Consider the following 17173-nt stretch of genomic DNA (forward strand, 5'->3'; position numbering starts at 1 on the left):
CCTCAAAGAAGACAACATCCCTGCTCCTGATGATCTTCTTGCTATCAGGGTCCCAAAGCCTGTACCCGAACTCTTCATGTGCATAACCCAAGAAGATGCACTGTTTTGCCTTGGCATCAAGTTTTGATCTTTCATCTCGAGGAATGTGAACAGATGCCCTGCACCCGAAGACTCTGAGATGCTTGTATGATACTTTCTTGCCGGTCCACACCTGCAGGGGTACATCTCCATCAAGTGCAACTGACGGTGTAAGATTAATAAGATCAACCGCTGACCTCATTGCCTCGCCCCAGAAAGACTTAGACAGTTTCGCCTGAGAAAGCATACAACGAACTCTCTCAACAATTGTGCGATTCATCCTCTCTGCAAGCCCGTTCTGCTGTGGTGTCTTCGGTACCGTCTTCTCAAGTTTGATACCGTGAGTCCTGCAATAGTTCTCGAAAGGACCTCTATACTCACCACCATTATCAGCTCTGACACATTTCAGTTTCATGCCCGTTTCTCTTTCCACTGCTACATGGAAGTTCTTGAAAATCTCAGTCACCTGATCTTTAGTTCTCATAGGGTAAGCCCAAACTTTCCTGGTGTGATCATCTATAAATGTCACAAAATAGAGAGCACCACCAAGAGATCTATCCGACATAAAACAAACATCTGTATGCACAAGATCAAGTATATGATGGCATCTAGAGGGACGACTTCTAACAAAAGAAACTCTCCTCTGCTTACCAGCTAAACAGTGATCACAAGTGCTCAAGTGCATACCTTTAACGGGCAAAGACTGCTTTCTAGCAAGAATTTGAATACCTTTCTCGCTGATATGCCCAAGTCTTCTATGCCATAGCTCGATAGGATAATCCTCAGCAACATTAATTTGACCGGAATTGTGTCTGGCACGCAGCCTGTAGAGAGTGTCGGTCTTCTGACCCCGTGCCACAATCAACGAACCCTTGGAGAGCTTCCATCTCCCATTGCTGAATTCATTACTGTAGCCTTCATCATCAAGTTGACCCGTCGAGATTAGGTTAAGGCGAATTTCTGGAACATGCCTCACCTTCTTCAAAAACAACTTGCAGCCAAGCTCGGTCTCTAGACAGACATCACCAATACCGACAATCTTGCATGATTGTCCATTCCCCATTCTCACATAACCATAGTCCCCGGTAGTGTAAGATGAAAAGAAATCCCGATGAGGAGTGACATGAAACGAGGCACCTGTATCTGCAACCCAGGTAGAGTCCTGACATGTGAAATTCACATAGGCTTCATCACAAATGATGTAGGTCTCTCCATCAGATGCCACTGCTGTAGTGCCTTCTTCCTTCTTGCTTTCACCGTTGCCATTCTGATTTTTCTTCAGAGCTCTACACTCCCTTTTGTAGTGTCCCTCTTTTCCACAGTGATAGCAAGTGACCACTTTCCTCGTCTTCGACTTTGATCTGCCCCTCGATTTGCCACGTGAGTTATTATGCTTGGAAGAGAAATTTCTGCTTTGACTTCTCCCCCGTTGTTCAGTAACCAAGGCTTCAGACTGAATGGAAATCCCCGAGCTTTTCCTTCTAGTCTCCTCATTAAATAAACTGTCTGTCACCGTGGCCAACGATAGCTTCCCGTTTGGCGCAGAATTGCTTAATGCAACCACGAGTGTGTCCCAATTATCCAGTAGAGTCCCTAAAAGTAGACAAGCCTGCAACTCATCGGGTAATATTATCTCCAGGTTCGTCAACTGGTTAATAATATCCTGGAAATTACTCATGTGCGCAGCCATATCACCTCCATCCTGAAAACGAAGATGAACCAGCTTCTTCACGAGGAATGTTTTATTTTGCGGTGTCTTCCTCGCATAGAGATTTGTCAATTTATCCCACAAAACTTTTGCATTTGTCTCCTGAGCAACATGATGATAAATACTATTGTCTATCCACTGCCGAATCAAACCAATAGTCTTCCGATTTGTGCGTTCCCAAGCCTTGCCATCCTTATCTTTGGGTTTCGCGGAATCCCCTTCAATGGGATCGTACAAATCCCTGCAAAATAGAAGATCCTCCATCCGAGACTTCCATATAGAGTAGTTGGTTGCATTCAACTTGAACATAGATCCTGTAGATTCCTCCATCTCGAAAACACCGAAAAACTCAAAACTTCTTTAACCCGAGGCTCTGATACCACTTGTTGGGAAGGGATGTACTTAACCAAATAATAACGCAGCGATTAATCTTCCTCCCCTACTAGTGTAATCGAGATAGGAACTAATCAAATCAACCAACAAGCAGTAAAGAAAAACAACACCAAGAATTTTACGTGGAAAACCCCAATGTGGGGAAAAACCACGGGACCAACTCCGAATCAACGATCCACTATGAAGGTTATACAATGTCTTTCATCAAGGGTAAACCCTTGGATCACCAAACTCAAGAGAAACACTCTCTTGGATCACCCAAATACTAAATTCGTCACCCACACCGGGTGGTTCACAAAATCAGCTGAAACAGCACCTACAGAGCTCGAATAGAAATTCTGACCGTTCAAAAGTTAGCCCCACGTGTTGTGAAGCTGCTGTCAAAATTTCGTCCCAATCGGAGTTCGTTTGACGTCCCGATCGAGGTTTGATCTCCAGCTGCGCGCTGCCCCTGTTGAGCAGAATTCTCCTCTGCTCTTCCTCTGTTCTGCTGTGCTGTTCTGCTGCCCCTTTGCTGCTGCTGTTCTGCCGCTGCCTCTAATCTGCAGCTGTTCTGCTGCTATTTATACCTCAGCTGATTTGCTGAAGAATAAACCCTAACAAAAATGGGTTCTTGGGCCTATTAAAGCCCGATAAAAGCCCAATACAATTTGAGCCCAACTTCCTCCAAATTGGAGGGATACCCAACACTGTGGAGATGCCCCCACCCTCGGATCTAGGAGGACTAAAGTTTTAAGGTCTCCCTCTATTTGGAGATGGGGCCTCCCCATCGGCAAGGTCACCAGCGGCCCCATAAATCACTAGAGATCTTGCCGATGGCGGTGGTGGACAGACAAGAGGCTTTCACCCCACAAATTGAGGGGCATTTGTATTATGAGTTCCCTCTCGATGTGTAGGGTATGGGGCCTTCTCGACGGCCACCATTAGGGGTACAAAATTAGGCACGACCCGATGAGGATCAAGTTTCAACTGGGTCGAGTTATTATGGCTCGAAAATTATTGAGCTAAGCCTGGCCCAACAAAAGTATATCGGGCTGTGCTAAGCCTGATTCATTAGGGTCGGCCCCTCCTGATAGCTTGATAAAGCTTTTCTCTTTTTTTTTTTTCACTTTTAAGAAGCTGAATAATGAAAATTTTTAATAATGAATGTGAAATTGAAACTGAAAATTCTAACGTAATCCAGTCTCTTTGTTCTTCTCTTCAATCTCGTCACTCTCGTACGGTCGTGCCTGTTGTTCGCCTCTTTCGTCATTGACTTGTCTCGTTGCATATTTATAAATTTTATCAGGTAATGAATTATTTTTAGATGATGTTTTCGTATTAATTTGACATTGATAATACCAAGCATATTGAATTGAAGCATGACGTGATGTTAAGTCAAGGGTTAGCCAAATGGATGTCGCGATTATTCAGCTTATTGGGCTATCGGGTTGGGCTAGGCAGACCGATAAAAGTAATGGGTAGGTCGAGCCAGGGTTCCACGGCCCGTACAGTTTATCACAATTTTTTTTTAAAAAAAAAAGGTCTGGTGCGGGCCGGCCTGATTTGCTACCCCTAGCTAGCAACTCCCCACCAGTGAAGTCATCAATAGCCTCAGAGATCGCCAGCGACTCACTGACTGGTGTGATGGCGAATGGGCAGACCCCCCTTCCCCCTTCATTTGAATATGGTAATACCTTTACCCCTTTAAAAAAAAAAAGGTAATACCATCCAAAGCAAAGGAGGCTTCCATAGAATTTGGAATTCTTTTTGTGACTGTAAGCATTACACCATAGATACATAGACATTATTGAGTAAAATTATATTTATCTAGCTAGTATGAATAAATTTCAGGAAATACTGAGAATGAAAGAAAACTAGGGAAATATCATGAACATCTGAGTATTTATCATAAGAAAATGCATTTATTTTTCATTTGAGTAACCAAACACACACTTAGTCTAATTAATATGTTTTCTAGGTAGTTTAAAAAAAGACTGGCAACAAGTTTAATCGCATATATATTTTCAACAAGTATTAACTACGTATATTTTTCTCCTGAAAACACAAGTGCTATATGTTGACGAGATTAATCTTTTGGCATTTGTTGAGAGGAACTTGTTCCATTGTTTTCTTTTTGCGTTTGAATAAGTGATAATTTTATTGATGGCAACTCTTTTTAAAAAAATAATGTGATGGAGGATAAATTATGAATTATTTTCTACAAAAATATGATACGCAGTAATTATAATCTTCAATAAGGTTTCATATATTTTTCGATTTGCACCATAATATTTTGAAATTTAATAAATCTCCAACTAATCAATCGAATAAAGTGTCATATCTTCCTCTCGAAAGATCAGTAAAATTATAAAATTGCTGTAGATGGTAGGATTATCAGGCCTCGTTTATTTTGTAAGAAATTTGATTTTAACTTTAACTTTAACTCAACACACTACACAACAAAAACACACGTTTTCCAGGTCAAATTTATAATCACATCTCATTTATTCTTTTCCACAATCAAAATCAAAATAAAAATCAAAGTAACTTTAACTCTGAATCCAAACGACCTCTCAATTATCAAATTTAAGTTCGAGTCTGAGCGTCGCCCCCTCAAAAAAAAAAACAAAAGGGAAAATCTGAGCCTGAGGAAAAAAACTGACACTGAAACGAAACAAATAATATATAAATAAATTATTTAAATAAAAATTGCTATCCTCATCGAATAAAACATTTTTTGGTGAAATGTTTTTCTCCGCCAATTGAGAATTCCAAGGACCTTTCATTTTCATGAGTATGGACTGACCATCGCCATAACCAACACAACACGCCTTCTCTCTCTACCCCGACGGAAAGTTCCTTCTCCGTCGCGTCCCCGCTTCCTGCCTCGGCCGCGTGCCCTTCACGAAATCCACCGTGCTTTCCCCCTAAGTTCAGTCACAGACGATCAATTCCTCATCTCTTCCCATCCGAATTTCTCCAGGAAGTTTCTAGACAGACGCGCAGCTCCGGCCAGAGATGAGCTTTCAGGATCTGGAAGCCGGCCGGGGCCTGGTTTCCTCGAGGCGAGACCTCATCAGTGGCAAACAGGACGCCACGCAGGCCGTGGCCTCCGGGATTTTCCAGATCAACACCGCCGTCAGCTCCTTCCACCGGCTGGTCAACACCCTCGGAACCCCCAAGGACACCGCGGAACTCCGCGAGAAGCTGTGAGTGGTCTCTCAGTTCCGTGCTTTTTACAATTGAATTGATTCTTTCAGCTGGAACTGATTGTAGAATGGTTGAATTTGTGGCTGAGCTCATGTATTGGCTTGCTTATGAACTTTTTGACTTTTTTCTTCACACCACCGCCCCCCCCCCCGCCCGCGGTAGGTGAATTTAAGCCGTCATGCTTGATGGATTTTGTACTGAATTTCTTGTTTTTACGTTCCTCCGTCTCTCGATTTCGAGACCCCTTTATGGAATTTTGCTCAAAGGGATCGTACGATGGTCAGGTTATTTGTGTACGGTTGAGCAGTTATCGTTGCAATTGCAAATTTGTTCAGATGATTGTCTGTCGAATGTTGTTCTAGCGGTCTTTTAGGTCGTCTTTCTAGTGAATGTAGGTGAGTGTTTAACAAATTCCTATAGAGAGGTTTATATCTTCATTTCAGTCTAGGGGACATTGTTAACACATATACCAAGGTTTATCAGTGCATGTCTTTTTTTTTTTGTTAATGAGATTTGCGTTCTTGCATGCAGTATGTTAGTCAGTGTTACTAATGACCCTCATGGCTGTTTTCATTGACAGTCACAAAACAAGGCAGTATATTGGAGAGCTGGTGAAGGATACTTCAGCAAGGCTCAAGGAAGCCAGTGAAACGGATCATCACTCTGGAATCAGCGTAAGTTGAACTTTGTTGATTATCTAAGTGACTCTCTTGTTGAGTAATTCTCTGCATGGACAATAAACCTGTTGCTGCTTTTGGTCCATTTGTTTTCTTGAGTTTCAGCTCTGTTCGTTTGAATGTCTATAATCTTAAGATTTTGTCCAGTCTATGCGGTCTATAATTTTCTCTTTCAGTCATTTCTAATTGACTCTCTGCCCTTTCGGCTTTTCCTTTAACTTGCAGCCTAGCAAGAAAATTGCGGATGCCAAACTCGCAAAAGATTTTCAGGCAGTTCTCAGAGAATTTCAGAAGGCTCAGCGGCTTGCAGCTGAGAGGGAAACAGCATACACCCCGTTTGTTCCCCGTCCTACCAGGTAACGATTCATGGAATCTTGTCACCATTGTCTTTCTCGGTCTTTTTTCTTCTTTTTCTCTTGTAGATGTATCCCAAGTACATGGACATGGAAAAATGACTTACTGTTGGATATGTTGTAGCTGTGACACGAGCGTTTTTCAGATAGTTGCTGAAACTGAAGTGATTATTACGTTGGTTTTTTGTGTCTATCAGAGCTCTTCCTCTTTCAGCTTATATGCTCTTTCTATCATCAAATTATACATTTTAGTTTTTTCTTCGTGCAGTTACACAGATAATGAGCTTAATGTAAGTTCAGATAAAAGTCAGGAACAGCGTATGCTTCTCGTTGAATCCGGAAGGTATGTTAAGTTCTGCAGTCACTTTGTTTTCTTACATTTGATTAGTTGTTGACCCATTGTTCTGGTCAAGAAAATATAGGCGCAGGGTTTATTTAGCCAGTTAGTTTTAAGAAGGGTTCCAATCCTATCAAACCTTTTAGTATTGAACTGTTAGACAAACAATCTATCTCCACACTAATAACATAGTGTTCTGTTCCCCTAGACGATATTATAACATCTCTCTCTTTGCACTACAGAGGAATCTTATTTTCTAATTTGATGTTTTCAACTTCAAAGTCTAGTTGCTCATGAACTGAACTGCAGTCAGGAGGTTGTGCATTTGGAGAATGAGATTGCCTTCAATGAGGCTATTATTGAGGAAAGAGAGGAGGGAATTCGAGAAATCCAGCAACAAATTGGGGAGGTGAATGAGATCTTTAAGGATCTCGCTGTGCTTGTTCATGAACAAGGAGCAATGATCGGTAATTAGCTCTTTGTCACTCATTTTTTGTTACGGGGCAGTTAGTGATTTAATTTCATGGCTAAAATTATACTTTGCTGGGCAGATGACATTGGGTCTCATGTTGAAAATGCCCATGCTGCCACTGGTCAGGGGAAATCCGAGCTTGTGAAAGCTGCGAAAATTCAAAGATCAAATTCATCTCTGGTATTTAAATGATGTTTACTCTTCTGTAAAGCACTTCTCCAGCATGAAATTCCCATTCCTGTTAGAATATCGGTTGGATCATTGCAGTTTCCACCATAAATTTAAAGGATTTTCACTACTCTTCTAACCCTACTCGATTTTCTCCTTTTCTTTTGCAGACTTGTTTGCTTTTGGTCATCTTCGCGGTCGCACTTCTCATCGTGGTTGTGGTTCTTGGAGCATGAGAAGATAAGGATGTCTCGTTTCACTTAATCCCCAGGGAATGCTTGGGAAAAAGCGATAGAAAGCTCTTCTAATCTGTTCGATAATTTTCGTTCACAGGGCATCCTATATACGTGGCTGAACGAGTATGTGTGTAGTTCTGCTGTGGGTTGGCCTCACAAATGTTAAAATAACACATATTGCATTCTTTCTTTTGGGTTTGGGTTCTCATGGGACGGGTCTTTTGGATGGGCTGGTGGTGGTGTTTATTTGTTTGGACTCTGCTCAGCCGCTAGGGTGGTCTGCAGAAGTTCTGTATCTGTTGAGAGACAATGAAATGATCTGTTCTTCGAAGTTCTCATTCAAAGTGGATTCGCAATACGACTGGTCTGTACACTTCTCATTCGAAGTTCAAGCTCAACATGCATTAATGAAAATAATCCTAGAATCATGCCGAGCCAGCATCAGCTTTGATTGCGGTACAGTTTGAGGAGACTTGATGACAATCAGATGAATCCAGTGACTTTGCAACTGATGTTAATTTATAATACCAATCGTGATCTAGAAACAATTGTTTTGACCTGGGAGTTACCCCGTTTGACTTTTTCCACAATTTTATCCTGCCATACCCATTGACTTCAATTGTTTTTTTATACCATCGCCATCGAATGTCGATTTTCAAAGAGAATTACATTGAATTTTCTGAATTATCCTCGAATTTTCGTAATCTACTAACACTAGGCTCTTTAAAAACACCACGAATTGATCAATTGGGCATTTGAATAAATACGGGATTAGGTGCAACGAACATGAATTAAGACATGATATATAGTATATTGTATTTCACCTCATCCTGCATGAATTTTATTGCTGCATATACAGTGAACTGCTGCAGCATCTTCCCCATTTGACTCTCTCGCAGAAGAGAGCTCTCCATCCCATTCGATCAGAAAGATTTTCCTCCTCCTCGAGAAGACAACGATCCGAAAGATTTTACGACGTGGGGCCAGGAACATCCATGGCTTCTGGGTCAAGCATTGGCAATGGCGAGCAGGGGATGACCAGAGACTTGGCCGCCATCAAGGAAGAGATGGATGACATTGTAGCGCAATTCCAATGGTTCGTCAACCTACTCGGGACAACCATGGACACGCCAAAATTACGTGAAGAACTGTAAGTAAAATGCTTTCAGTTTCAATAGATGTATGAGTGTCCATTTTATGGAGTCGTTGTTAAGATACGAATACTAAGTACACAGGCACAGCTCCTCGGACCGACTGATCCATCCGTTGACATGATCGAAATTCGAAATTTGGCTGCAGGCAGAACAGGTGGGTACATGCTCAGCGGTTGGCCCGAGAGACCTCAATTCTGCTCCAGGAATCCTCCCATCTGGATGGACATCTTAAGGTTCGTTTCAGTTTTCCAATTTTTCTATTTTTTGTCCTTCCTGAGTGAGACCGCGAGATGTTTTTAACCTTACTGGCTGAAACTAATACCTATATGGAGTTCGGCTGGTTTAAATATTTTCTTTTCGGCCCTTTGTCGATGATTAAAATTTCACAGGATAATACCAAGGCAATGAATGAGGCCAAACTTGCCCAAGAATTTATTGCAATAGCGGGGAGGTTTAATGAAGCTCAGTTACTTGCAGCCCAAAGGCAACCTCCTTTTGTTCCTAAACTAGACCTTCACATTCCTTCAAGGTACAATCATTCACACTGTATATGCATCCGGAACGGTTAATGCTCGGGACATATTCATCGGTCTAGTCATCACAGACAGTGACATCTAATTATATCTTGTCGTGGGTTCATGAGTCGGCGTGCCACCATAAATGGGGGCAAGATGGAACGGATTGACGCTCAGCGTTATTGTCTCCATCCTCTTCGTTCACCACAGACATCGATCTGTATTACGTTATACATGGATATTATCCTAATCTTCTCCATCGATCTTCCAGTTATCGTTTTCCTGGCAGCCCAAAGGATTCTGAGGTGGAATCTCTTCTTGAGAGGTCGAAGAGGTCAGTCGAGATTAGTCAAAAGTCGGTAGATTCTCTGTGGTTTTCAATTTCTGTCACTTTCTTGACAAAATTACTTCCAACTGCAGAATGTTGGCATTGCTTCAGGACTGCGAGAACACACTTGGGGAGGCCATCACTGAGGGCAATGAAGAGGAAGTCCAGCAACTTCAGGCCCAAATAGACACACTCAGAGAGATCCTCAAAGACCAAACTTATCTAATCGTAGAGTCGGGTTTGGACATCGATGATATTTCTTCCCGCATCGAGAACTCAGCAACCGTGAGCTCTGCAGAAAAATCCCGAATTCTCAGGGATGTGAAGGCTCGGAGGCCAAACAGTTTCTTGGTAATTATTAGACACTGCAAGATTCTACATCAGAATTTGGTCAGACAAAACAGAGCAATTTCTGAATCCTGTTTGCTGCAGGATTGCGTTTGCAGGATAGTTGGATCATGCTTCTCCATTGGATCATGACATTGCAAGATTCATTATACTCGTGCTTTATGAGCGCCTTTGTGATTACAATAAAACCGCAAGTTCCATCCTTGTAAAGAAACATGCGTAAGCACTATTGCTTGGTGGATTCTTTCTCTTACGTAAGGGAATTTCCCATTTCGATGTTATAAAAGCACATGACTTCATTGCCCCCAATGGTGGAGGATAAGATTGCGTGGAAGGGATCACTTCGACATGGGAGAGTTTCTATTTTTGGCTGAGATCGGGTTGGGGAGAAGGAGAAGCAAGGAACAAAGATGGGAGAAAGTAAAAGCAAAAGCCAACTGTTTGGACGTAGAAGAGAGGATCCTGCAACAGCTTCTCTCCCCTAACTATAAGTGATTGGCTTTCTTACACGACAAAGCCTTTGGGCTGCTCCTCCTATGTTCTCCAATTGTTTTTAAATGACTGTTCTTGTCCTCGTGTTCGTCCTCGTCTTTCTGGAGACTCTTCAACCCAATTCCCGTATTTATTCGCGCATAAAACGATCATTGAACTTTGTCAATAAAGTAACAGAAAAGCTCACAGAGATGGGGAATTGCCTCTCCTTCTTTGAGACTGGTAAAGCTTTGCCTGTTGAAAGCGCCTTCCAACTCCCTTCTCCATTACTAACTTGGCCACCCGGTATTCTCATTTCCCTCCTTGTTCGGTTTTTTCCGATTCAATTACACATCGTACTGCACGATCACGTGCTTTCAGTTTCATTAGCCAAAATTTTTCCTATGTTTATTTTTTAGTTGTCAAAAGGCAATCCATATTGCTCGAGATTTCTAATAGGATGCTGAATCTGTGATCAGTTTCTGAGGTTCTTTGTTTTGCCAAATTGGTGTCATAACACAGGAACCGGTTTTGGGCTCGGGACAATAGACCTTGGTGGACTCCAAGTGTGTCAGATAACATCCTTCGACAAGGTTTGGTCCACACGTGAAGGTGGACCAGACAACCTTGGAGCAACATTCTTCGAGCCTTCATCACTACCGGAAGGCTTCTTTATGCTCGGATGTTATTCCCAACCCAACAATCAGCCTCTCCACGGATGGGTTCTTGCTGGGAAGGACCAGTCAGATGTTCTTAGAGAGCCGATTGACTACACTCTCCTCTGGAGCAGTGAGTCTCTTAAGATCAAGCAAGACGGCATTGGCTACATTTGGATTCCAGTCCCACCAGATGGTTACAGGGCTGTTGGACATGTTGTAACAAGCTCCCAAGAGAAGCCCTCCATGGAAAAGGTTCGTTGCGTGAGAGCAGATTTCACAGACCAATGCGAGGCCAACACGTGGATATGGGGCCCGGGTAAGACTAGTGACCCGAACGGGTTCAATGTGTTTAACCTAAGGCCGAAGACCAGAGGGACGACGGCTATGGGGGTCCCTGTAGGCACATTCATTGCTCAAAATGGCGGGAAAGACCCTCCCCTCTCTCTAGTTTGCTTGAGGAATAACTACTTGAACTATGAGTCCTTTATGCCCAATCTATCCCAAATTGAGGCATTGATTCAAGCCTACTCTCCATGGGTATACTTTCATCCCGGCGAAGCTTATTTTCCATCTTCAGTGAGCTGGTTCTTCAACAACGGAGCACTGCTTTATAAAAAGGGCGAAGAATCAAAACCTATACCGATCGACTCAACAGGATCTAACCTCCCACAAGGCGGTTCAAATGATGGTGCTTACTGGTTGGACCTTCCAGTGGATGGAAAGGCCAAAGAGAGAGTAAAGAGAGGAGATCTACAGAGTTCCCAAGCTTATTTCCACATAAAGCCTATGTACGCTGGGACATTTACCGATATTGCGATATGGGTCTTCTACCCTTTCAATGGTCCCGCAAGGGCAAAAGTCGAGTTCTTCAATGTCTCGCTCGGGAAGATAGGGGAACATGTGGGTGATTGGGAACACCTGACCTTAAGGGTGAGCAATTTCAGTGGAGAGCTCTGGAAGGTCTATTTCGCGCAGCATAGCAAAGGAGTTTGGGTCGATTCTTCGGAGGTGGAGTTTCAGAATGGGAACAAGGTCGTCGCTTATGCTTCTCTACATGGGCACGCTTCATATCCAAAGCCCGGATTGGTCTTACAGGGAAGCAACGGAATCGGAATAAGGAATGATACAGCTAAGAGTAAGATCGTCATGGACACCGGAGAGAACTGCTCGATAGTTGCTGCGGAGTATCTGAACAATAATAAAACTACCGTAGTGGAGGAACCGCCATGGTTAAACTATTTCAGGGAGTGGGGTCCTAAGGTTAGCTACGATATTGCAGAGGAGATCAAGAAGGCAGACAAACACTTACCTGGGGTGCTGAGAAAAGATTTCGAGAAATTCATCAGGAGCCTACCGAATGAGGTTCTCGGAGAGGAAGGGCCCACTGGCCCTAAGATGAAGAACAACTGGAATGGAGATGAAGCCTGAAGGAATTTACCTCCAAAAGTATCTAAATATGAGCCAGCTAATGGCCAAGGTTGCAGAGCTTCACTCGCCTTAATACACCTATAAAGAGCTATATCCCCGTGCGCTTTCAAACTCTTCCAATCCCCAGAGCGAAGAACAATTCAATAGTGAATGAATCAGTTTCTATTTCTCCATCATATTTTTTTTTTTCCTTTCTGCCTTGAGAACGGAAAGCTAACTGAGTTAAAGAAGCAACCAGTTACAAAATAATGGGCAACCAATAGATAGACCAAATATCATGCTTTCAAATTTTTGCATGACTTGGCGTCTGAATGGAAAATGGAGGCCAAAATTATAATCATAGCTGATACAGTGGCAGAGAGGAAAGTAACAGAAGATACAACTCCAGCATGCATCTCAATACCTGAGGGTACTTCCCAGGCCACAGAGCTGAGACTAGATTCAGCATTATCCCTTGTCACAGTAGACAAACACGTTTCATCAATTGGTCTTCCATCGATGCTGCAGCGAGCAAAAATATCGGGATCCCCGAACACAACTTTTGTATAGCCACTTTCATGTAGGGGCTGCAAAGAATGAGGTATTGGATAGTTCAACTCTCCGTATAAACAGATTCTAAGCCACAGAAACACAATTCCTGGAATCCAGCGAACTATCTTTTAAGATAAATTAACTCCTTCACACTTACCGGGTAACGTACGTGTAATGGGATGTGAAGGTTGATTTTCTGTCCATCCTTATGTCTTGAAAAGCTATTGGGACCAACATCCATATGAATCTCAACAACTGTACGATTTGAACGAACAGTAGGCAACTCCAAGTCTGTATCTCCTAAAACAGCAACATCATTGAACGCTGCAACAAAGAGGAGGGAAGAAAAGAAAAAGAAAAGAAGAAGGAATAAATAACAAATTACAGCCCGGCTTCAGACCCTCCATTGTGAGCATATATTCTAATTGATGATGGCAAGAGACGAAGTTTACCACCACGTTGGACGAGATGCTGCAGCTCGAATGGGTCGGCAAAAATTCCAGAGGGGAGTCTTTCAATAATTATGACCTCACAGGGGTGAGTGGGCGGATTGACACTGATTCTGACGGATGAGGAAAGTTGTCGATGTGAACCTTCACCAACTAGACGGCGCTCCAAACCCGAGAGTTTCAGTTCTGTGGTTTGAGTGTCACGTAGCGGTTTACACGAGCAACGGGAGAGTGTGCGTTCTTTAAAATCTTGGAAATGAGAATCAAGTAGGGAATCAAAAATTTCAAAATAAGGCTCCGTGATCCATTTCTTAGGACAAGGCACATTCCCAGCATGAAAATCTAAGTCATGCTTATCCACCACCTGCAATTATAATTAAGAAGCAAGTTAAGAAAACCTTATGACCAGAATTCAGATGCACATTCAGCTGGAATCATGAAGAGAACTGCCGAAGCAAAACATCTCAAGCATCATCAGATAAGAGATCTGATATCTCTTCCCTATCACGGAATTCAGCAATATCACGCTCGCCACGAATTTTACAGATTAGCAGAGGTTCAGAGAAACTACAGAAAGAATGTTTCTTGGTCGATCAAATGGGAATTAAGTAGAACTTCAAATTCGAAGAAATTCACAATAAGAAGCAAGCGTGCTTCTCATACGATCAAAATCGACAACATTCGTTCATTCATTCGCGAAAAAAGAAAAAAATAAATGAAAAAGTGCACACAGAGAGAGAGAAAAGAAGTATCCGCTAACCTCGCCTGAATATGAAAGATCGGACAGAAAGGAGAGGATGACGAACAAAACTGTCCACAGAATCGCCGGTTTTGGATAATCTCCGAAGGTATGTTGTCGCGGAACTCCCATTGCGCTACAGCTTGAGATGAAGAAATTCACATCGATAGCTCGATCATTTCGAGGTAATCCTGGGCGGAAGCATTGATGGGAGCGTAGGCAGTATATGTATATCAGTATCATACAGTGAAGAATAAAAATTATAGAGCTTGCAGAGCTGAAGAAATCTCTCTGAATAGGAAAGGAGGATTCAGAGGTGGGTGATTTGGGTTCGGAAGGAAAGGATGATTGAGGCTGCAGGGTGAGGAAGCTGAGAGATTAATTAAGAGCGACTTTTTACGAGCTACAACCGGCGAACTAAACGCATGAGAGAGAGAGAGAGAGAGAGAGAGAGAGCTTAAAGTTGCCGACGACTCTAAGCCCACTGGTGACCTGAGGTGGTGGTGATAAACGAACCAACGGAGGAAGATAGAGAGAGACCTTCGTCGAATCGGCGGAGTGGTGGCGTTTGGCCGGCAACCTCCTCCGTCCCTGTCTGTCATCCGTCCTTTGGCCTTTTTATTTTTCATCTTTAGAAATTAAATTTACTTGCACAAAACTAGAAATCTGTTAATTTGACAGAAAATTAAACGGCAGGACGAAAGTAAACAAAATGAGTAAGGTTGAGGACAAGATCGAACAAGAAAAAAGGTTTAGGACGAAAATGAAAAGGGCAAATAAAAATTGAGGACTAAAAGTGACTTTTGCCCTTTAATTTAATACACTTTTTAAAAGTGTTTAGTATTTGTAATGGATTGTACAAAAATATTAAATATTTGAATTGTGTTAGGAAAATTTATAGGCCTACTTCAGACTCGATAAAAAGCTTAAATTAATAAATTGCTAGACTATTATCTCTTATAAACCTCTGATTTAATGCATGACGTGCGCACTTCCCCATAATCGTTAGGTCCGGCTGTGATACCTATTGTTAAGAAAATTCATAGACCTATTTCAGACTCGTCGCAGTTTAAAAGTTTAAGCTAATAAACCACTGTTTCTTATAAACTAATAGATTTCCTCTCAATTTTTTCATGTGGGATTATTTCTAACACCCGCCCTCACCGTTCTGTATATAAGAGAAAAACCGCTCTAACAAACTGAAAATAAAATGAATAAAACCAATCACAAGTAGTATAATAATAAACACTTATATACCCTAATGATTTGGCTATCTTTTACTTAAAATTTTCACAAACCATTTATTGCTGATTCTTGATTCAATGCATGAATTTGTCAAAGCCTTTTGAATCGTCTTCTTTAATCTCCAGTAATCAAAATAATTACATCTTATATTATCATGCCATTTTCTGTTTTCATGCAATTACTCATATAAATAAATATATGTACATATATTTGAGGAAGGAGATATGCTGTAGTGTCATAAGTCATTGTCTGAAATCACGAGATCTCATATTCGATTATCGTCAGTGGGACTTCCGTGCCCCTTTATTTAGCTTTGTTATTTCTATTCTTGTGATACGCTACATGTCTCTTTTATAACTGAAAAAAATGTATTTATATATATAATGTTATATTTGTAGCTTTTACTCCGTGAGATCATGTTTCTCTGCTGATATTGCCACTGTTATATTCGCAGTCGTGCTTACAATGTGTATTTTAGCTTCACTTCTTCGCTAGTTGTGCTTCTCGTTCGAGAATCTATGAAGGATCTGTGAAGTTCAGCACTGAATTTTTGAATCAAAAGGATCCAAACTGCATTGAGCTAATGAAGAGGAAGACAATTTTTGCTACTCAGCCAAGCAAATTAAGTTGGCAGAACTGTTGAGCTCATCTCAACATTTGTATTGCCGCCACCGCCATCGCTACCTCTGCTTACAAACGGGTGGCTGAGAAGCTCAACCACGGTGGCTCTCCGCCTCCAGTCCTTCTCCAAACACCGCCCCGCGAAGTCCCTGAGCTCCCTGGAGGCAGTCTCCGGTACTTTGGGCGTCTCCCCGAAGCAGATCGCGCACATCAGGGTAGCCCAGTCGGGCTTCTGCCCCAGACCGATCAGTGGAAAGCGGCCCATATAGCATTCCAAGACCACAACCCCCAGGGCCCAGACGTCCCCTGCAAACCCGTTCGCATTGTCTCCGCCCCACCTCTCCGGGTCGAACCTTTCGGGGCTCATATAAGCACACGTCCCCGCACAGGAATCCTGATAGGGGTCCTTCACCCCAGGCCAGCCCCGACTGACTCCAAAATCGGCTATCTTGACATCGCCATTACCATTTATCAGTAAATTGGATGGCTTGATGTCCCGGTGAATGATCTGCATTGAGTGCAAGTAGTGTAGCCCTTGTAAAACACGGCTCGCCAAGTCAGATATCATGTACTCGGGCAACCTCGCACGAGCTCGGAGCAGATCATGCAACGACCCGCCTTCCATGTATTCCATCACAAAGCATTGGTCGCTATCCGGGTTTGAGCCGGTATCACAAACAGAATGGCACCGCAAGATGAACTCGGAGCTGACTCGCTTTAGAATCTCGGCTTCGTGCAGAAAAGCAGTCATGCTCTGATCCCACCGCAAGGTCTTCAGTGCGTAGATCTTATGCGTTCGGCAATGACGGACTTTGTAGACGGTGCCTCCAGTCCCGTGCCCCAACACGGACAGCTTCTCGAGGTTCTCGATGCCGGGAGAATCGGGATTGTTCAATAAGGTCGGTGCCGGAAGGCGTGTCTGGTGTCGGAATTGCGCCAACCGAGGCAACGAGAGCTTCAACGCTTCTTGGTGCCTTCTCCTCCTAACCAATGTCATGTAGCTACACACTTTTTGGAACACAAACCCAGCGCTCGAGCGTTTCAGTGGTCTGATTCTGCGTCTGTCTACCG

The 17173-nt window shown here is 42.7% G+C and overlaps 5 protein-coding genes across 8 annotated transcripts; 3 read left to right on the plus strand and 2 right to left on the minus strand.

The window, feature by feature from the left end:
• Positions 1-4923: 4923 nt before the first annotated feature.
• LOC116203930 (syntaxin-22-like) lies at positions 4924-7972 on the plus strand. Its single transcript, XM_031535913.1, has 7 exons — positions 4924-5370; positions 5952-6045; positions 6274-6404; positions 6670-6744; positions 7048-7205; positions 7290-7390; positions 7549-7972. The coding sequence occupies exons 1-7, from the start codon at positions 5180-5182 to the stop codon at positions 7612-7614; spliced, it is 816 nt and encodes a 271-aa protein (XP_031391773.1). The 5' UTR covers positions 4924-5179; the 3' UTR covers positions 7615-7972.
• Positions 7973-8128: 156 nt separating this feature from the next.
• LOC116203929 (syntaxin-22-like) lies at positions 8129-10169 on the plus strand. Of its 2 annotated transcripts, XM_031535912.1 has the most exons (6): positions 8129-8764; positions 8914-9001; positions 9158-9297; positions 9555-9617; positions 9704-9962; positions 10044-10169. In XM_031535912.1, exons 1-6 carry the CDS (start codon positions 8610-8612, stop codon positions 10089-10091), a joined length of 753 nt encoding a protein of 250 aa, XP_031391772.1. In that variant the 5' UTR covers positions 8129-8609; the 3' UTR covers positions 10092-10169. The 2 variants fall into 2 exon arrangements, with proteins under 2 accessions (XP_031391772.1, XP_031391771.1); XM_031535911.1 differs by having other exon boundaries at positions 9704-10169.
• A 147-nt stretch (positions 10170-10316) lies between these two features.
• LOC116203927 lies at positions 10317-12686 on the plus strand. The gene is made up of 2 exons (XM_031535907.1): positions 10317-10736; positions 10953-12686. Exons 1-2 carry the CDS (start codon positions 10517-10519, stop codon positions 12515-12517), a joined length of 1785 nt encoding a protein of 594 aa, XP_031391767.1. The 5' UTR covers positions 10317-10516; the 3' UTR covers positions 12518-12686.
• A 9-nt stretch (positions 12687-12695) lies between these two features.
• Positions 12696-14878, minus strand: LOC116203928 (phosphatidylinositol-glycan biosynthesis class X protein). Of its 3 annotated transcripts, none has more exons than XM_031535909.1 (5): positions 14777-14878; positions 14258-14427; positions 13501-13861; positions 13206-13372; positions 12696-13083 (listed from the first exon to the last, which is right to left on the minus strand). In XM_031535909.1, exons 2-5 carry the CDS (start codon positions 14366-14368, stop codon positions 12793-12795), a joined length of 930 nt encoding a protein of 309 aa, XP_031391769.1. In that variant the 5' UTR covers positions 14369-14427; positions 14777-14878; the 3' UTR covers positions 12696-12792. The 3 variants fall into 3 exon arrangements, with proteins under 3 accessions (XP_031391769.1, XP_031391770.1, XP_031391768.1); XM_031535910.1 differs by having other exon boundaries at positions 14729-14844; XM_031535908.1 differs by having other exon boundaries at positions 14258-14840.
• Positions 14879-15894: 1016 nt separating this feature from the next.
• Positions 15895-17170, minus strand: LOC116204977 (mitogen-activated protein kinase kinase 10). Its single transcript, XM_031537381.1, has one exon. The coding sequence runs from the start codon at positions 17097-17099 to the stop codon at positions 16104-16106; it is 996 nt and encodes a 331-aa protein (XP_031393241.1). The 5' UTR covers positions 17100-17170; the 3' UTR covers positions 15895-16103.
• Positions 17171-17173: the final 3 nt, after the last annotated feature.

The sequence above is a fragment of the Punica granatum genome, chromosome 4 (assembly GCF_007655135.1).
Source record: "Punica granatum isolate Tunisia-2019 chromosome 4, ASM765513v2, whole genome shotgun sequence".
Lineage (NCBI taxonomy): Eukaryota > Viridiplantae > Streptophyta > Magnoliopsida > Myrtales > Lythraceae > Punica > Punica granatum.